Genomic DNA, 20,206 nt, shown 5'->3' with positions numbered 1-20,206 from the left:
AATTGGTTTTAATCAAAGCCAGTAGCTATTGCCCTGTCTTCACTCTTTCGGGGACCTATTTCAGAAATGAATCCTTGTATTTACTAGACTGACATCAAGAAATCTTGGTTTTGTATTTGAGTTCCTCGTCATCAGATCCTTTGTAGTTCTTTAATTAAAAGCAAAAGAGAACTTCCTTGATACTCTCTCCAACTTGCTGACCTTCTCCTCCTCTGGGATCATAAAGGATTTCTTGATTCAGTGAAATTGTACTGGGAGAGGATACAGAACCTATTAGGTAGAAATTATGAGAGGACAAGTATGAGCACTATGGAAATAAAGGATCTTTATTGCTTTATAAGGTGATAAAATGATATTTAAAATAAGTACATGTTGGGGGGGGGCTGAAGAAATGGCTCAGTAATTAAGAACACTTCCTGTTCTTGCAGAGGTCCCAGATGGATTCCCAGCACCCACATCAGGTGCTCATATATGCAACTCCAGTTCCAGAGGACACAATTCTCTCTAATTTCAATGAACACCTGCATAAATGAGGTGCAAATGAACTTACGCAGGCACACCACATGCACTAAGTAAATCTTTAAAAAGAAAACAAATATTGCTTAAAAATAAAGTACAAGATTTAAAAAATTTGAAATTTAACTAGTGTAAAGAATAGTTGCCATTTGTTTATAGACAGATGCTGTCAACAGGACAAGGGGGACAAGGATCTGGAACCTGAGGTCAGGGACATGGGCACACATGAGTATATACCAGGGCATCAAGGAGATGACTATAGTGGAAAGGGCCTCAGCAGTGAAAGAAAGTGGAACGGGGGGGGGGGGGGGGGGGGGGGGGTGTTAGCCAGTCAGGCTTGATCCTGAATGATAAGGGACCAAGTTAAATGAAGGTTCCTACTGATCAAATGAACAAAGACAATTATTGTTCTGAATTGTTACCAATTAAAATAAATAACATGGATATGCTAGAAAGAAAAAAGTTTGACTATTAAATTACTGTTTGATCTTAACTGTCTTTCTAAATAGCAGGAAAATAATCAATTCTAGAAGTTCTCAGACCAGAGATGGAAGAGTGACCCTCAGACAGTATTTGTACTGGTGTAAAAAGAAGGCAGTAGGGACCAGTAAGTAGTCCAGCCCCTCTCACCTCTGCTCTGTCAACAGCAACAACAAACAAACACAATCCCATTATTTTCTCCCTCTCTTACCTTAGGACATTCCAGAATGGTTAGAACAGAAGCTCACATCGTAAAAGAGCTTCATAAAGAAAATAATGTAGTAACACCAATAAGGTGAAAATATTTCTATTTGCCAAACCAAGTCTATAATCAATATTTTATTTATCAACCTGAAAAATACAACTAAAAAAATGGTCCTGTAGATTTTGGAGACATGCACCATGTCTCATATGTAAAAATGACTACAACAAGGTCAAAAAGTTCTCGAGTTCTGATGATAATTTTAGGGCAGAGCTGAGAGAAATTCTAAACTCTCCTGGCTTCATTTTTCTAACTATCTAAAACATGAAGATGGAGATGCTGATGGAAACAGAATTCTGGAATCATTCTATCTCTAAACTTTGAGTCCTAGAGGCTTTCTAAGAAGTCTAGAATCAGTTGTCTTAAGTTTGGTATTGTCTCTGTTCCTTTCCAGTCTTACCCACTTGATGGGGATGATAAAACCATCAGCTTACCTTTTGAATAGGACTAAGGATTAAACAAGAAAGCTTTGTGGAGGTGTCTGAGAATTATAAACCCTAACCTTCATTTTAATACTTGTGTCTGCCCCCACACTCTCCAAGAAAGAATTTTTAGAGTTGGTAGAGAGTATCCCAGGGTCTATTTGCTATCAGAGAAGATGTAGTTACACATGAGCTGCAGTTGAAGAGTGTTTCTTCCTCGGTTGTGGGATTTCTAACTATGTCATAGACAGATAGCTTAGGTTGCTTTGAATGTAGATGCTGTTCTTTGTCAGTAAGAAAAATAGGTACGTTTCAATCCAGGTCCTCAGAAGATAGAAGTAAAACCCTGGCCCAAAGTTACTCAGCCATGTTAGGTGGTGTTTCCTCTGGTTTGGATGGGGTTTGTCCCTCAGAGATCCATGTATGAAAAGCTTGGTTTTCCAGGCAGCCTTGTTGGGTGTGTGTGAAGACCTTGAGAAGTAGGGCTTGGCAGGAGGTTCTTTGGTCACTGAGGGCATATGCTCAGAAAGGACTGAGGTATCTTTAGGGGATCTCTCAGGTCTAGTGAAACCAGTTGTTATCAAACCCTGGATTTGGGTCCTGAATTACTCTCTGGCTTCCTTCCTGGTGATGTGATCTTCTGTTTTGTCACATGCACCATTATTGTGGTGCTGTTTGCCATGAGGCCTTTAATAGAACCAAGATGACATGAATGTGATGTCCTTGATCTCTAGAACTATGAGTGAAATGAAATGTCTTTATAAAGTTATCCAGCCTCAAGGTATTTCTTATAGTAAAAACAAACAAACAAAAACCAAAATGCTAACACAGTAGCATGTTAGACATAGAAAAAGAAACAAATGACAACTGTTTGTGCTTTCTGGACATCTCCTTAAAAGTCTGCGATCAGACTGGGAGGATGGGTACTGGCAGAAAGAAGGAAGGCTACAGGAATCACTCCTCTGACTCAAGGGTTTGTCAGTTGGACTGTCTCGAAAGATGAAGGTGATTCCTATAGTACAAAATGTCGGGAAATCAACAAGCAGAAAAAATAAAACTTAAGGGGCTTGGAGGTTAAGAGCACTGGCTGCTCCTCTAGAGCATCGGGGTTCAACTCCTATTACCCACAGCGGTCTACAACCACCTTTAGCTCCAGTCTCAGTGGATATGATGCCCTCTTTTGGCCTCCACAGGCACTGCATGCACATGGTGCACATACATACATTCAGGCATACATCCATATACTTAAAATTAAAATATCAAAAACATTTTAACAAATTACAGAAAACTGTCAACTTTTCAGAGCAAAAGTTAATTTCTAAAAGTATAAGAATTTTACTTTTAGCATCTATAAATGAGAATTCATACAGTTACATATAAAAATAAAGAGAATAGTTTCTAAGCAGCTTATCAAAGTCCATTTTATTAATGTGTGCTCATTATATAGATTATAGCCTTTTTCAAAAATATAGATCCAAAATAACAAGCATCTACAAGTGACAGCACTCCACAAAGCACACTACATTGGCTAGAAAGACAATCCTGAATCCAGACATGGCCTTGCTGCACACTGGAAAGCAGCTCTGCTCATCATGCCCTGATTCCCGAGTCATACCTGTACCCTTGGGTATATCTGCTCCAAATGTGTGACTAGTCAATTAGTGTTCCCTAAGCTTGTTGCTTCTCACTGAGCACTAGTTCTCCTTTTTAGACCAACATTTGCAAGTTCGAGACCAGATAAGTAACAAGCAGCACCTGTATCCAGAGGACAGGTTTACATTTACCTGTTAAAGTGAGGGACTGTGGGGCAATGCCAAACTCCATCTAGAAGGTGAAGAAAAAGCTAATACTGTTCCTCAGTATTTTGGTCTCTTGCCTTTTCTTATGCAGGATCACCTAACTTTAAGAAGAAGACAGGATGAGTTTCCAGCTGTCTCTTTCTCTGTGCTGATATGTGTAAATACCATACATATATGTGTGTGATACATACAGCAAGAGAAGTCACTCAGGTCTCCCTTTCTAAATTTAATTTTAGCTTTAATATATGTATGTGCACTGCACTATGGAATATGTCTTTCCTTTTCTTGTATCCAAATAAAAAATGTATTTAAGTTTCTCCAAACATAAAGAGAAAGTAAAACCACTTAATTTAATATTCACAGGGAAACAGTCATAAAGAGTAGGATCCACATTGCAGACAAAGATTAAAAAATATCCAGTCTTTCAAATTAATATATCTGACTGACTTTCTCTAATGTTCCCGCTTCACCTGCAGCACATCAGACAAGGTAATAATTTATGATAATCATATGAAAATATACAATTAATATTCATCACCTCTCATTCCTCATCACTTTAGATGATCAGTAATGCAGAGTGAAAATGCTGTCAGATTTCTAATTGCTTTGTAATGGGCTCGAAACAGGGAAATCATTAAAGGCAAACAATCTGTCATTTGTCTGTTACTTTAACTATCTATCACACCAAAAAAACTCATTAAAGAAATTGCTAATGAGCTACAAAAGACTGTACTCACAGTGCTTCTTGGCAGATTAAAAAGTAATAGTATGAATTGCTCACCATATTTTTTAAAATATGATATTTTTCTGGAAATTCATCAGAAGACAGTTATCCAGCATATGTCAGCTGCAAGCTTTCATCATTCTGACACTGGCTCCATCACTGGAGAAAGCCCATTAGCAAAGGAGACTTGTTCTTCATCCACCTCAGATGATTAAACTGGAGGGCTTCGAGTAGAAGCTGCAATGCTAATGTGTTTATCACTAGTAAACTGATGTAAGCAGTAACAAATAGTACTACAGCAATCCACACGCTGAGGTGAAGAATACAGTTTAAAATATGGGGGTTTTAACTCACTTCTTTTGTAGACTTGAACTGTGGAAGATGCAATATATATATTCTTGAATGTGTCTATCATCCTGCAAAATTAGATTCAACTACTGAAATTTATGCATCATAACATTAAGGTCTACATAATAACATCAAATGCTTTGAAATTTTGATGGTATTAACCAAAAGGAAGATGTCTCACGACATCACCGTGGGCAATTTTACTAGAGAAACAAATCGTTTCTCTAGCTTCTCATGTCTTCCTCAGCTCAAGCTTTAATGGTATCACTGATTTTTATTTGTTTTAAGGGCAAAGGAGTAAACAAACAAACATCTCAGAATGCTTTCTGGGTTATGCAGTGCAGATGCAGTTTATTTTAGAAGAGCATATGAGTAAGGAAGGCAGTAATGCTGCTAATCACACTTCCTTCTTACTAAGGATGAATCAAATGATGGGTTTCATGTCCCATCATGAAAGATAAGTCATATTAATGAAATCAAACATCTTCTCCATGCACGCCTATTCATATGCAGTCACATTTTAAGCCAGGTGCTGCAGTAAACATGCACTGGTGAATTCCAAACTAACTCCAAAAGGTTCCCTAACACCCTGGAAACATCTTCATTATACTCTCTAATTGACTTAAACAGACTCCATATCAACTATTTAACACATTTTAACCCACAAATTAACACCCCCTGATCATTCAGATTAACCTTTCTTCTGTGAGTCAATTATATGACAAAAATAAACTCTTTCTAAAAAAGTAAAAATGGAGAAGGAAGGATGCTATAAAAAGCAGCTTATAACTGTGTTTTCTCACCTATTGAAAGAAACTGCCATGCATTCCAGGGAATCTAGGAAGAGGGGAGAAGCCAGAGTGCTCACAGAAGACAGAGATGTAAAAGAGTGAGATGCTGAAAATAAGTTGGCATGTGTTATGATCGTGAAATTGGATTTAGGACAGTATCTCTAATAGGTTCTGGGATGATTAAAACACAGGCGTGAAGAATATAGGAACAAGAACCCCAGGTAAGATTGAGACTCCCCAGAAATCTAAAATACAGATACAATGGAAGTTAAACAAGAGGCTACAGCAGCAGCTACGATGACGCTGCAGAAATGACAAGAGAGTAGAGCCAGTTTAGGGGAGAAACAACAGCTGGTTTGAAAAGACAAGGTACAAGTGTTGTATCAGTCTGCTTCCTGTTCCTACAGCAAAACACGAGAGGTAACCAAACTCAAAGGAAAGAAGCGTTTGTTTTGGTAAGCGTTTAAGTTTCCAGGTCTGTAACAAGTTGGGGCATCACACCAGGAACTATGGACAATGGAAGCCACCCCCTTCGTGGCAGCTGGGAAGTAGAAAGACAGGACAGCACAGGAAAGGGTAGAAATGGACAGAGTCCCAATATTACCTCCAAAGACACACTTCCAATTCTAACTTTCCCCATCCTTGGCCCCACCTCCTCATGGCACTAATCAGTGTGGGACATTGGGAATGTTCAAGATAGAAACTATAGCAGTTGTTTATTAGATTGATTTAGATATTGTATAAGCTTTTATGACAATCAGCCAAAAAGAAAAATAGTTTCTCTAATTCTTATCACGCATTTCTCCTTCCCTTTACAGTATTACTTAAAGCTGAACACGTCCACACATCTTCATGGTCTAGTTTCATCTTGATTTAAAACTTTCAGGAATTCTGCCGGGCGGTGGTGGCGCACGCCTTTAATCCCAGCACTCGGGAGGCAGAGGCAGGCAGATCTCTGTGAGTTCAAAACCAGCCTGTTCTACAGAGCGAGATCCAGGAAAAAAAAAACAACTTTCAGGAATTCAAATAGCCTGTTTCACTTTTTACCTGTACATTACCAATACCAGTTCTCGGTATGCCCTCACAGGGTGCTTGCAGTTATTTCATTTCTTTATCTGTCAGCCAAGATGAGTGAGATGCAGCCAACGCTATCTCTGTATGAGGCACAGAGCAAACAGAAACTATTTGTAGATTGAGTAAGTAAATGCAGGCTGTTTATGTACCATATTATTGCTTTTAAAATCTTATTACTAGCTAATTCTTGGTGGCTTGCCTATCTTTCTAGTAAAGTTTGAAGTTGTTTTAGACGTAATTTGCCTAATTTCAGAACATAACTGTAATACTGGTGATAATTACAAATAAATTCAGCTCAGTGCAATGATAAGCAAATCCTAAAAAATCAGAAATGAATACAAAGAAAATTAGAGTTGGTAATGAAATACGTAGAAAGAATACATGAATATAATGCCAAGAAATGAATAATTAGCACAAGTACACTGTTGCTGTGGTTTGGATAGAAGGTAGTCTCAAGGGTAGAGCTATTTGATGGCACCTTTGGGAAGTGGAGACCACTGGGCCATCCTTAGGCTATCAGAGCCCTGTCCCTTTCCTTTCCATTTTGCTGCCTGGTCATGAGGTAAAGAAAATTTGTTCTGTTACACACTGTCCAACTTTGTCACCTGGCACCCACTCCTATGAGAAACCCAAAGCCATGTCTACATGGCATTAGCCTAAAATGTACAAAATTGTGAACCAGAAGAAATCTTTTCGCTTTATACATTAATTATCTCAGTATTTCATTGTGGTTGCAGAAGCAAACACAACTGTCTATAAGGTAAGAAGCATAGCTTCTCTAGTATCATATCAAATTAATGTTTGTTGGGCATTCATTTATGGGCAGATTGGTATTAACTTGATAAATTGAGTAATGGAGTAATTTTTGGCTACTGCTACAATCTGGGGTTTTAAACCTTCATAAAATTATCTCTTTATTTATCTGTAATACTTGATCATCATCTTGTAATAAAATATTTAACTTATGCCTACTGTTTTCATATAAGATATGTGTGGATAACATGAACTAAGATGGCTTTGCTGATGCTTTAAATTTATCTTGCAGCCAAATGAAAAGACTAATTCAACAAATAGTTGGTTGTGGCTTTATTTTTATAATTTGGTAGTTTCTGGTGTTCATAAGGTTCTGAAATGCTGCTATGAGTTTACTGTTATATTAAAACTAAGAAGTCAGTATTTTACTAGTAATAGTAATAACCCGCCATTACTAAGTACTTAGTGATTTCAGGTACAATTATTTCACTGAAGTCTCACAACAGATTATGAAGGAGGCATCATGTGTGCAATTTTTCACAGAGGAAGAAAGCAGGGTACAGAAGGATTAACTCTTACAAGTTCTCACTGCCAGGAAGAGGAAGAGCTCGAGCTGAGGTTACCCAGCTTGACTGTAGAATTCATGTCCTTAACTACCACATAATAGTTTATGTTTCATTTAAGAATAGTTTTATATTTATTCTATTTTTAATTAATTGTAAGTTCATGTAAGTGTGTGTCCTGAAAGGCCAGAGATGTTGGATCCCTCTGAAGTTGGAATTACAAGTGATTGTGGGCTGCTCAACATAGGTGCAGGGAATTAAACTCAGATTCACTACAAAAGCAGTATGTGCTTTTAAGCACTGAGCCATCATTCCAACCCAATAGTTTATATTTATGCTATATCAGTTTCACATATGATGGATAAATTTGCTTCTGAAAATAAGGCAGTAAGAAACAAACCTATTGTAGAAACTTGCTGGGAACCAAACTGATCCAAGGCTTTTCCTGAGGCCCTGAGATGGACCTATAACCATGAACATGCTTAGCAAAGTCAGTAATAGCCTGGGGCCAGAGCCTTGGGAGCTTTTCTCCAGGCTCTGGTGTATGGAGAAGGAACATAGTTCCTTGTCTAAAACCACGAATATGCTTGGCAGAGCCAATAGTGGTCCAGGGCCAGGGTGTTGGGGAAGCTGAGGCTTTCCCAAGAAACCAACTATCCCCTCAAAGGACTATGGTTCTCAGTTCCAAGGCCCCTGTGATGACTTGAGATACTGTGTTCCTTTTGTGCAACATTGCTTGATTAGCTTCCTGTTGATTTCTTCCAATTGTATGATAGCTTTCTGCTGATCATGTCCCATCTTCTTGAAAACCATATACAAGACACTGTACTTCTTAATAAGCTTGCTTAACATAAGACACAGCTTGTGCAAGACCTCCTGACCCCAGATTTTATATCTTTTTTATCTTCTCTTCCCCTGGTCCACTAGCTTTAGGACCCCGTCACTGAAGAACGACCTGGTCCAGGTCAGAAGCTCATCATTAGAAGTTGGAAGAGTGAAAAACAATGACAGCATGAAATTTTTCAGTCAAATGGATAGAACTAGAAAGTATCATCCTGAGTGAAGTAACCCAAACCCAGAAGGACAAACATGGTATGGGCCACTCACAAGTGGATATTAGATATAAAGCAAAGAACAATCAGACTGCAACCCACAGAACCAGGGAGGCTACATAGCAGGGGTGACCCTAGGATGACTGTGGCTTAAAGTAAGTTTGGTTTTACTCAATTACTGGGCAAGCCTCAATGAAACATTTCACTATTAGGATAAGAATTTGTATTGTATAAAGCTGATAACAGAAAAATAAATAAATAAATAAACAAATAAATAAATAAATAAATAAAAAGGAAGTTGGAAGAGTGAGGCATGTCAGCTCCCAGTACTCAGTTTGTCTGATAAGAGAGATTTCTTGCTCCACATGGCTGACAATCTAACTAGGGGAACTGTTACAGAATATCTTTAGAGACTATAACATGTCATGGGATCAGAAGAGTACAAACGAGTATTTGGTAGGACTTGCTATGAATGTTGAAAGAAGTACTTTTTAAACACTCAGCTACTCTAATGACAGAATAAAAAGTTAGGTTCTTAGGGATGGAGAGATGGATCAGAAGGTAAAAGCACTGCTGCCAATTCTAACAACCTGAGTTCAGTACTCAGGTCCCACATGGTAGAAGGAACAGCGGACTCCTCTAACACATGCTGTGGCATACCCACACCCACACAAATGCATATACAATAAAAAATTAATGTAATTGAAAAAGAGTTGGGACTTTATTCTCTAGACTTGCTTTGCTCAATGAGATAGCCATTAGTGGCATGAGGCTATTGAATACTGGAAACCAGTAGCCCCGACTAAGATGTGCTGTAAGAGCAAACTATATGTCAGCTTTTTATATGATGACCTTTTATAAGGATAGCATTCTAGATATGTTGTGCTAAATACAGTATTTTAAAAGTCACACATGTAGCTTGCATATGTGGCTTACTTTCCTATACTTCTATTGGATAACATTGTTCTAGAAAACAGAAGGTTAATGAGCAGTGACCCAAGTAACAGTCACCGAGAGAAGTTTATCCAAGTGTCAATGACTTGGATTATAAGACAAACCATATGTTTTTTTCCAATGAACTAATAACAACAACAACAACAAAAACAAGTTGTTAGTGAAGGAATTAGTCTGATAAAATACATTTTTTTTTTAGAGGCAGAACAACCAGATTTGATGTTCCAAGTGTTTGGATACAGATCCAAGTAAACTACCCCTAAAACATCTTTGAAACAACCTGAGAGATTTGAAGAGGGTGGGTATATTGGATGATATAAATTAAATATTGACAGTTTTGATTGGCTAAGGACACCTTGGAGATAAAAGAAAAAGTTGACAGCAAACTAAAGGACTTGGAGATGAAATGCAAAGCATTTGGGATTTCCTGGGGGATATCAAATAAGTGGCTAGAGATGAGACATACAATAACCCAATGAGATAGTATATAAAAACTTTGGTTCCCAAAACTGGACTTCTTGAATATACTTCTGTATACAAAAAAGGGTCAAGTAGGACTGTTTGAGGGGAGGATAGTTTAATGGAGGCTTTCTTATAATATTGTAGGAGAGATCCACAATACTCACTTCTGCTGCTTTGCATATTTTGGTATGCCCCATACAGATAGTTTTCTAAATCCAGGACTGACGCTAGACCCTCTGACCGTTAGTATAATGATCTTTGCTTTGAATATGACAAAATCCAGTGAAGAACTTACTTTACACTTTCACATTAAGATTTTTAAAGTCAACTGTATCATTCTGAAATTCCTCATGTATTCTATAATGTTCATAACATTAAAGAATTTATCCTATTAGAATATTTCCACTCAGTTTTATTTTCAGTGCTTCTTAAACTGATATTTGGTAGAAGAAAGACTGAAGGGAAAGTATATCTAAGCAAGTAGCAACAACCGAAACCACTTTGTATCTCCAAGGAAGATCATATCATGTTCTCAAAACTAAGATGCTTTGCATCTCCAGATACAACGCAAAGAAGAGATCAAGGCAAAGTAAGAAACACGGAGAAGAGTTAATAAAAGGGGACAAAGAAAGAGAGGTGAGAAGAAAAAACTAACAGCACACTCAAAAGTGCTCGTCTGGAGTAACCCTTACCAAAATGACTCACAAAGGATAGTTCATTCTGGTAGGAGTGCTGGTTCTACACCTGCATAATTAAGTATCTGGCCTTGATCACTGATTTGTTTCATCTACACAGTAGTTATAGCAACACCTTCCAAAGTTTTCTCAGTGGGCTGAAGTGAAAGCGAAAAAGAGTAAATGTGAAAGTATTTGAATTTTTTTTTTAAAAAGTCATTTGCAGAAGTCTAAAGGGAATGATTATTAGGCATAATTTATGAGCTGTCCTCATCCTTATCACCAACTTCCCGCCCCCAGTATAAACCAATAGGACCCGAGCTGCTCAAGGTAAGGTAAGCGGAACCTGGGATGAAGGTGCTCCGCAGCAGAGGTGGAAGGCTGTGACAATGTCGGGGCCGGGGCCAGGGCAATTAGAGTAAGACCAGGAAAGGCAGTTCTCCAGAGCTCCTCTCACAGCTGACGGAAACCTCAGAAACCCGACGGGTTACCATAGCGACCGCGTCAGGGCAGGAGGCGAGGCCCTTCAGTTATGTGCATCTACAACTAGGGCTCGACTGGAAACGTATTCCCACTGAAAGCTGACTTCCGGCGGAAGGGAAAGTGGGTTCCGCTCTCTGGCCGAATGGGCTCCGGCTGGCTCCCGCGTGAAACTTGGTGAGTCTGACGCTGTGTGGAGCCAGGGGAAGGCACTGGCAGCAGCGGGCTGGGTAGGGCGGACTGTGGATGCCTGGAGTCCTGAAGCTCCGAGTCGGCGAGACCCGGCTGCCTCATGGTGAACTGGTTTCTAAAGCTGGGAGGACTGTGGCATCCTGGAGTGCACAGCTTCGGGAGCGATGTATTTGCAGGCTGTGAGCTTCTGTGCCCTAGCAGGGCTGCCCTCTCCCTGAGCCCGTGCTGTCATTTCGTGCATGTTTACATTTACTCTGGAAGAAAAGAAGTGAGCAGCGAAAATTCAGAGGCTATGCGTGCCATCAGCTTCAATTTCTTTGGCATTCTAATTTCTTTATCCATTCGTTTCGTGAATATTAAGCCCCAGTGTTTTTAGTGAACACCTGTCTGCCAGTTTTACCATTAGATTATAAGAAATACGTTCTTAGAAGTTCATCCATCACCGAGGCTCATTATTAAATTCTCTTTTTATGACATTGTGAATTTATTTAAAAGCTTAGCATATACTATGATATATTTTGCAGGTTTTCTGTGCTTCCTAGTATTCTTCCTTATACATGGCATTTATGATACATTTTAAATGGAACTACAGACTTTCCTGGGTTTGCGTTATGATCACAATTTACTTAATAAAGTAATAAAGAATTTAGGAAGGGATGTTTCATTATTCCGACCGTAATGAATTACCATAACATTTCTGCTGCAGCTTATCTGAGAAGGCACACTTCAAAGGGCGGGGATGGCTTTTGAGCAGACACTCCAAAAGGATTGGTACAGCATTCTGGGGGCAGACCCGTCTGCAAATGTGTCGGACCTAAAACAAAAATATCAGAAACTCATATTACTGGTAAGTCTTTTCTTTCAGATTGGAAATCATGGCAGGGAAAACAGTTTTGTTTTTTAATATGGCCAAAAATTTAAACTTCAAAACATGTAGATCGAAAGGAATCTAGACATTTGTTTGTTCAGTTGAAAATTTCAACAGTAGAGAAAAAAGAATTTTGATTAGGTATGGGGTGATTGAATTAGAATCTTCTGATTCTATCACTATAAGAACTTGGACCACTTTTTTTCTGTTTGTTTCAGCTAATGTTGAATGAAATAATCCATGTATAATGTTTAACACTTAGTAAGTGTTAAAATCCACTAGCCACTAGCCACACTATTAAGTACTTGAAATGTGTACTGTTATGTGCATAAAATTGTAATGTGTTATAAATATGGAATGTGCACTGGATTTTGATGACTTGGCACAAATAAGAATATAAAAGTCTAAATATTTTTATACTGATTATATATTAAAATGATAATAGTTTCTATGTACTGGTGGTTGCACAAAATATATGTGCTTGTTTTGCATATAATATTAAAATTTTAAGTAGTATTTTTATTCTTTGAGTATTTAATATAATTTTGATCATATCCATTCCCTCCCCCTCTTCCCCCCCCCCCCCCGATATTCCCCCACCTTCCTACTGACCCCAGTTTGAGTTCTCTTCTCCCCAGCCCCCGACCCATCGAGTTCAATTTGTGTTGCCCAAATACTCGTGGGTCTGGGGCCTGTCCTGGAGTGTGGTCTACCCATCAGGAGTCAGACCCTCAAAGAAAACTGACTCCTCCTCTGCCGGCACTTATCAAATGCCAGTAACTCCTTAACTAGGGGTGGAGTTTTGTGCTCACCTCTTCCCCTCCATGCTGGGATTTATAATATCAAAATATCACTTATTTTCCTTGTGTTTAGCATGCATGTGTAGTCTTTATTTATAGCTTAGATTAATTTCTATTGGATAGTGATAATTTAAGCCTTTTTATTGTTTTTCACTAATACTTATTTTTTTTTAAATTAATGCGGTACATAAAATTATCTAGAGCCTTTGAATTGTTCTACTAATTTACCCAGTTATACTTTGATGATTTTAAGCCAAGGTCTTCATTTAGTAATGATCTCCATTTAGTTCAGTTTACAAAAAAGAGCAAAGAATCATTATTTATGTAGCATTGCTTGTCTGATTTGTGACAAATATGATCTCTGATATTTTGCTCAAACTATGTTTATTGGGAAAGATATCTCACCATCAAAAATGTGCTAATATCTGAGTCTTAGAAAAATGAACTTCAGGCACCTTCTGCCTTGGAATTTTTAAGATATATCAGAAAAATCAAGTATATTTTGTTGAAATTTTTCCAAATCATCCTTGTACTTTAGTTAATGCTAGTCAATGTTAGATAATGCTATACTAGATAACTGACTGGGTAGACCTGGAGGGAGAGCCTTCTATGTTCTGTTGTCTTTTAGTTGAGCACTGAGAAGGCTTTATGTGATCCTATTTGTCAGACACATTAAAAATATATTACATATAATCTATGTCTGTCCACTGCTAAGAAGGTTTTGTTTTTATGAAATATATCCATTTTGTTTTTGTTGTTTTATATGTATTGCTTCTGTGTCTTCTCTAAAGTCATGGAAATATTCTTTTATGTCTTCTAGATGCTTTATAGTTTGCTTTACTGCTAGACCTATGCCTTCTATGTAGGCTGAGGTTGCTGGCTAGACTTGTATGTTTCCTCAGTATAGAAGTGTAGTTCCTCCAACATCTTTTCCTGAAAACATTTTCTTTTTCCATTAGCCTGTCTATTTCTGTGCATTATATGAAAATTTCTTATTCTTTTTAAGTTTACTTTTGTTTGCTTATGTTCTTTCTTAAATTTTTATTTCATTTAAAAAGTGTGTGTGTGTGTGTGTGTGTGTGTGTGTGTGTGTGTGTGTGTGTTATTGTGTGCAACAACACTGGTGTGTATAGGTCAGAAAATAACATGAGAGGGTCAGTTCTCTTTTTTGACCATGTGGGTCCTGGAGATACAACTCTGGTCCTTGGGTGTGGCAGCAAGTGCCTTTACCTACTGAGCCATCTTGCTGGCCCTTGCTCACATTTCTATAGAAATTTTAGAATCAGCTTATAAAAGTCTAACAAAAAACAGTTTGGGCTGAGTCTTATAAAATTTCATTAGTATATTTCCATTTTAGCAAAATAGATGCTTTACCAGTATTGAATTTGAATACATGAACACATCATATTCTTTCCACTACTTATTTAAACCATTTTTGATTTATCTCAGCAATACTTAATAATTTTTAGTACAGCAATTGTGAAGTTAGTTTTTCTTGTCAACTTGACACACCTGGGAAGAGGCAATCTCAGTTAAGGAATTGCTTAGGTCAGATTAGCCTGTGTTTGTCCTTGGGACACTGTGTGGGAGGGCCCAGCCCATCGTGGGTGGTACTATCCCTAGGCAGGTGGACTTGGGCTGTATAAGAAAGCTAGCTGAGCATAAGCCAGTAAAAGAGCCAGATAGCAAGCAGTGTTCCTGGATGGTTTCTGTTTCAGTTACTGCCTGACTTCCCTCAATGATGGCTCATGACCTGGAAGTTGTAAGATAAAATAAACCCTTTCTTCCCCAAGTTGCTTTTGTTCAGAGGGTTTTATCCCAGCAACAGAAGACTGAACTAGGACAGAGATGTTACAATATTTCTTTGGGTTTATATCTACCAATCTGATGATTTCGTTTCATTGTAAACCAAATGACATGGTTTCATGTCATTCTTTTTCCAATTTCACTTTGCAGTTATTGGCTGGCAGTGTGTAGAATTAGTATAACTTATTTTTTTATATCAGTATCTCATTCTTCAGTTGTGGTGCATTTGCTTTAGAATTCTCACAGAACTCGAACTCTTATAGATGACCGAGAATTTTATACCAACATAATCACCACTTGCAACGAAAGAGAGCCCTCTCTTTCTACTGTGTGCCATGTGTTTCTTCTTGCTATACTGTATGATCTACATGGTTTGTGTTAGGTTTCAAACCTGAGACAAATGGCTGAGGTGCCTATTTAACATATCAAAGCGGACACTGGCCACCAGGTTCTCCCTTCAGTCTCTCAGGCCTTACCTGTTACAGGACCCTCCTGGCTGGCATACCCACCCCCTACCTTGAACTCTGTAGCCCAGGAGGCTAGGCTGCTCTTCCTGATATAATTCAGCCATTTTGGTTACCCACCCTCTTTGGGCCTTTGGGCCTCCTAGCTGCTGCACCTGGTTCCCATCTCTCCCCTCTCCTTTCTCTTCCCACTCTCCTCACATGGGTCAGGGTCATGTCCACTCTGGACTCTCCCAGATGTCCCTGCCTCTGACTATGCTCTCCCACACATCTGCAGTAGACCTTCTACTCTGCCGTACCTAGGAACAGTCATGGTCCTGTCTTTATATTTCTTTCGTTTTTCTTTTCCGTTCTGTTTGCTTGTCTCTTGTCTGTGCCTCTGGTGGTTTTCTTCTTCTGCTGTTGCTCTGCCAAGGTTCAAAACTGAAGTGGGCTTCTTCTCTCTGAGGCTTCTACATTTTGGATTTGGGTTCTATAGGCTTCTTAGAAGCCTCGGCTTTCTTATTCTTCAGCTCTCTATTTTACAAAAGCAAAAGCGGAATTATGAATTATGAAAAAAAACTCCATGCTTTTACCAGTGGGCTAATAGTAAGGGTACTGAAGACATTTGGCTGGTTTTTTTGAAATATTCCTCTCAGGACTGGAATGTGCTGAGTTTTTCTCTCATTTTTTTAAAAAAATAATAAAAGTAGCCAAATTCCTAACCCCACTTCTACTGCTCCAGAGATGTTGCTCCTTCTTTGGCCTCTGTAGGAAAACTGTTTCCCAAAGGTGTCTCTACTGCATTCCTCCAGGTCTGATTCCGCCATCAGAAGGCTTTGCTCCTTCCACTCCTCACAGTTCCGATTGTCAGGATCATCACTAGCTTCTCCCTTGCTAAAAGCAGAAATCAATTGTAGGCTTTCTTTTGGTTTATTACTTAGGTGGCCAGATCCTAGTTTTGTCAGAAGAGTTCTGATGTGTGCCTGTTAGCTTGGTATAATAATAGCACCCCTCACAGGGCAGTGGTGGCTCACGCCCTTTAATCCCAGCACTCGGGAGGTAGAGCCAGATCTCTGTGAGTTCAAGGCCAGCCTGGTCTACAGCTTGAGATCCAGGACAGGCGCCAAAACTATACAGAGAAACCTTGTCTCGAGAAAACCAAAAAAAAGAAAAAACAAACAAACAAAAAAACAAACAAAAAAGCACCCCTCTTTATGCTCAGAAGTGTCCTAGTTGAAATTGTCACCCTGCTGTCAGCAGTACTTGATCCAGCTCACCACGCTTTCTCCTTTCATACAATTGTCTTCACTCATATTCCAGTACATAATATTTTTCTGAGATATTGCCTGTGAAAAACCATGTCTGGAATGTTGTAGGTATCCAGTAGATGTTTGCTTAATGGATGTAAGCAACTTTATACTTTAATTCCTATATCACAAAGTTTTTACTTTTGTATTTTTTATTTTCTGCCTTATTTATACATTTTTTTTAATTTTTGAGTGGTTTCTTTCTACAATTTCACCAACACAATACCTTTTAAAAATTATTAAAGTCTTCTTTGTCTTCTTTCAGTTCTGGGTCTTCTCCCTCTTCCCCTGCAACCACCAACCACCACCACCACCACCACCACCACCACCAACAACAACAACAACCATATTTTTTATTATAAAGGCTTCTTTATATACTTGATTCATGATCCTATTTAAGAGTGAAATATTAGAGCTGATTTTGAATATTTTTGTCTGCAGCCAGAGGAGTTCATCCAGTGGGTCAATGATGCTATTTAACCACTTCATTTTTTAGCATTTAAGTCCATTTCCCATAGAGGAATTCTCAAATCTCTGCCTGGTGACATGGGAACTTGGGCTCCTAGTACTCTGTGTCCATGTTCTTTTTTCTTTTTGTCTTTTTTTTTTTTCCTTAACACAATGGCTAGTGTACCTGAATTGAAACCTCATTGGTCTTTATGTACATAGCAAAACTCTAGTTTTCTTCTTTGTTGGAGAGAGTGGATACCTGGCCTTGTGGTGAGGAAGAGTCCTGGAGAACCAAACTTATTTAGTCCTAGCCCACAACTCCATTCCTAAAGGTATTTAATGTCTTCAGTTCCTCAGTTTCTCTTGTTTCTGTATGAACGAGTTCATATACTCTTGCACTTTAGGCTTGTGTTTCAGTTTTCTGAATTGGAAACTGTTTCACTCAGCTTTCCATTACCGTGACAAGTACTCATTTGCTCCAATCCATGGTCATCAGACCCGTTGCTTTGGGGCCTGTGCTGGGGCAGTTTATGGTAGAGCAAAACCATTTACCAATTGCTAGGGAAAAAGGAGAAAGTGGAAGAGACCAGGCCTCCACAATTGCTTTCAAAGGCACCTCCAAGGACCTTAAGATCTCACTTAGGCCCACCTGTCTGTTGAAGGTCCCATCACTCTCTGATAATATGGACCTGAGGATCAAGCATTTGTTTACCACATGGGTCTTGGAAGAAATTCCTGATCAAAACTATAGCAGGTACCATTTATAGTCAATTTTCCCAAGTAAGTACTAACCAGGTCTAATCCTGCTTAACTTCTGGAACTGTGACATACAGACCAGTATGATGATCATAGACTATGATCAATTTTCCATCTCAGTTTTGGTGTTTCTCACTTAACTATCTGTTCCTGTTTTTGATTTCATATGTCCATATCTCTCAAACTTCCTTTGCTGTTACAACAGTGGAAACATGGATACATGTATGCATTAATTTGCTGTTTATTAAAGGCTCTAAACTATTTTCCTTTCTTCTTGTGGGACAGATACCCTTCCTTGGCCATCTACTGTTATCTCAGGTCTGTTTTCACCCACCTGCTGCCTCACCTGAGTAACTCTTACTGGTTGCTTCAAAATGCTCTTAAAATCCTCAGCTCCCCTTGTGCACCCTTCCTCATGAGTACCCATCCCAGGATATTGTGTTTAGTGATAGTTCTGTAGAACATAGGTGGTAGAGCTGTGGAGAGGATGTTAGCTGCAATGTCATAAAAGTTGGCATCCACATTTCTTCTTTCCTGCTTTTCTTATGGGAAAGAGTTGAGTGCGCTTGCGTCTGATGGGAAGAAACCAAGAAAAGACTGTAGATTACATTTATAAAGATTTTATTGACAGAAGGGAATGGAGTCTCAAGAGTAGGGAGAGAGATGAGCATTGGTAAGAGGAAGGAGAAACTCGTCTCCATTGTTGCAGGGGGAGGAAGAAAAGGTGGCTGTGGATGGCTCGCTTACCCATTTGATAGCAGAAAGCAGAGGTGCTCGACGTGAGAGCTTCTTTCCTTCCTCTGAAGTAGAAGACAAAGCTGTCTATTGAGAGAAGGATGTAAGGAGGATAAGTATTTCCCCTGGCATCCTTCTTGTGTCAATAGTAAATACTGATGTCAATAGTAAATCTCAGTTGACAGATGTATATCAGGGGCTAAGAGTCATAAGCCAGCAGAAACAGTCAGATAGTATTCTGGCCTTCTTGAGACAGGGTTTCTGTTGCACATCATCTGTCCTTATAGACTAGCACAATAACTGAATTTTGACAGCGAGTCAAACTATGCTCCATTTGTTCTGCTTAAGAAAGCAAGGATGAAGCCGGGTGGTGGTGGCGCACGCCTTTAATCCCAGCACTCGGGAGGCAGAGCCAGGCGGATCTCTGTGAGTTCGAGGCCAGCCTGGACTACCAAGTGAGTTCCAGGAAAGGCGCAAAGCTACACAGAGAAACCCTGTCTCGAAAAACCAAAAAAAAAAAAAAAAAAAGAAAGCAAGGATGTGCCAGGTGGTGGTGGCACACACCTTTAATCCCAGCACTTGGAAGGCAGAGGCAGGTAGATCCCTGTGAATTTGAGGCTAGCCTGACCTATAGAGAGAGTTCCAGAATAGCCAGGGCTACACAAAGAGATCTCCTGTCTCAAAACAAAAACAACAGAAAACAAACAAACAAAAAAAGGAAGGAAGGCAGGAAGGCAGGATGTGTATCAGTACTTTTTTGTTCAGACCACCAGCCCCAAAATAATGACACAGAACTTATTATTAATACGAAAGCTTGGCCTTAGCTTAGGCTTTTTTCCCAACTAGCTCTTATAACTCAAATTAACCTGTTTCTATTAATCTATGTTCTGCCACATGGCTTAGTTACCTCTACTCTGTACTGTATGTCTGACCTCTTCAGTGTCTCTCTGGCATTTCCTGCACACCTAGATTCCTTCCTCTTCCTTTCTCTCCCCAGAAATCCTGCCTATCCTCTCCTGCCAAGCTATTGGCCATTGAGCTTTCTATTATATCAATCACAGCAACACATCTTCACACAGTGTACAAATATTCTACAACATTTCCCCCTTTTTATCTAATTGAAAAGAAAAGGTTTTTAACTCTAACATAGTAAAACTATATACAATAAGAACAATTATCAGGTAAGAATTACATTCGTGAAGTTCTGTCTGTATTTGGCAAATTTGGAGAAAGTACTGTATTATCTGTTCTATCTTAGTGAATCTGAAGTTTTATACCTAAACCACTTTTTATCGTAACTTGTATTACCATCCTAAAAATATCTTTTTAGACCTGAAAACATCTTAGATAAACAACTTTAGCTTTTAATTTTCTCAACCTTAAGATTTACATCTCTTATGTAAGTTTCTTTTCTGAATTTGGTAACAAGGAAACCTGTAACTATAACTATCTAGTCTTTAACCCCATCAAATACCCGAGAGGATATAATATT

The 20,206-nt window shown here is 38.9% G+C and overlaps 2 protein-coding genes across 5 annotated transcripts in view; one reads left to right on the top strand and one right to left on the bottom strand.

Annotated features, from left to right (window-relative positions):
* Positions 1 to 11,334, bottom strand: part of Dcdc1 (doublecortin domain containing 1) — a 402,669-nt gene extending 391,335 nt beyond the window's left edge. Inside the window, exon 1 of one of the 2 annotated variants that reach the window (XM_052722390.1) lies at positions 11,221 to 11,334. The gene's annotated coding sequence lies outside the window, so the exon portion shown is untranslated. The remainder of the gene's footprint in view (positions 1 to 11,220) is intronic. The other variant, XM_052722391.1, reaches the window with a different exon arrangement.
* An 80-nt stretch (positions 11,335 to 11,414) lies between these two features.
* Positions 11,415 to 20,206, top strand: part of Dnajc24 (DnaJ heat shock protein family (Hsp40) member C24) — a 47,148-nt gene continuing 38,356 nt past the window's right edge. Inside the window, exons 1-2 of one of the 3 annotated variants that reach the window (XM_052722399.1) lie at positions 11,415 to 11,531; positions 12,253 to 12,393. In XM_052722399.1, the coding sequence (XP_052578359.1) occupies positions 12,286 to 12,393 (108 nt within the window). In that variant the 5' untranslated portion in view covers positions 11,415 to 11,531; positions 12,253 to 12,285. Of the gene's footprint in view, positions 11,532 to 11,565; positions 11,726 to 11,795; positions 11,815 to 12,252; positions 12,394 to 20,206 lie in introns of those variants that run through there. The other 2 variants (XM_052722401.1, XM_052722402.1) reach the window with 2 other exon arrangements.

Source organism: Peromyscus californicus, unplaced genomic scaffold, assembly GCF_007827085.1.
Source record: "Peromyscus californicus insignis strain IS unplaced genomic scaffold, ASM782708v3 Scaffold_7__1_contigs__length_154581171, whole genome shotgun sequence".
Taxonomy (NCBI): Eukaryota; Metazoa; Chordata; class Mammalia; order Rodentia; family Cricetidae; genus Peromyscus; species Peromyscus californicus.
Note: the sequence above shows the minus strand (reverse complement) of the source record. Positions and strands in the feature narration are given on the sequence as shown.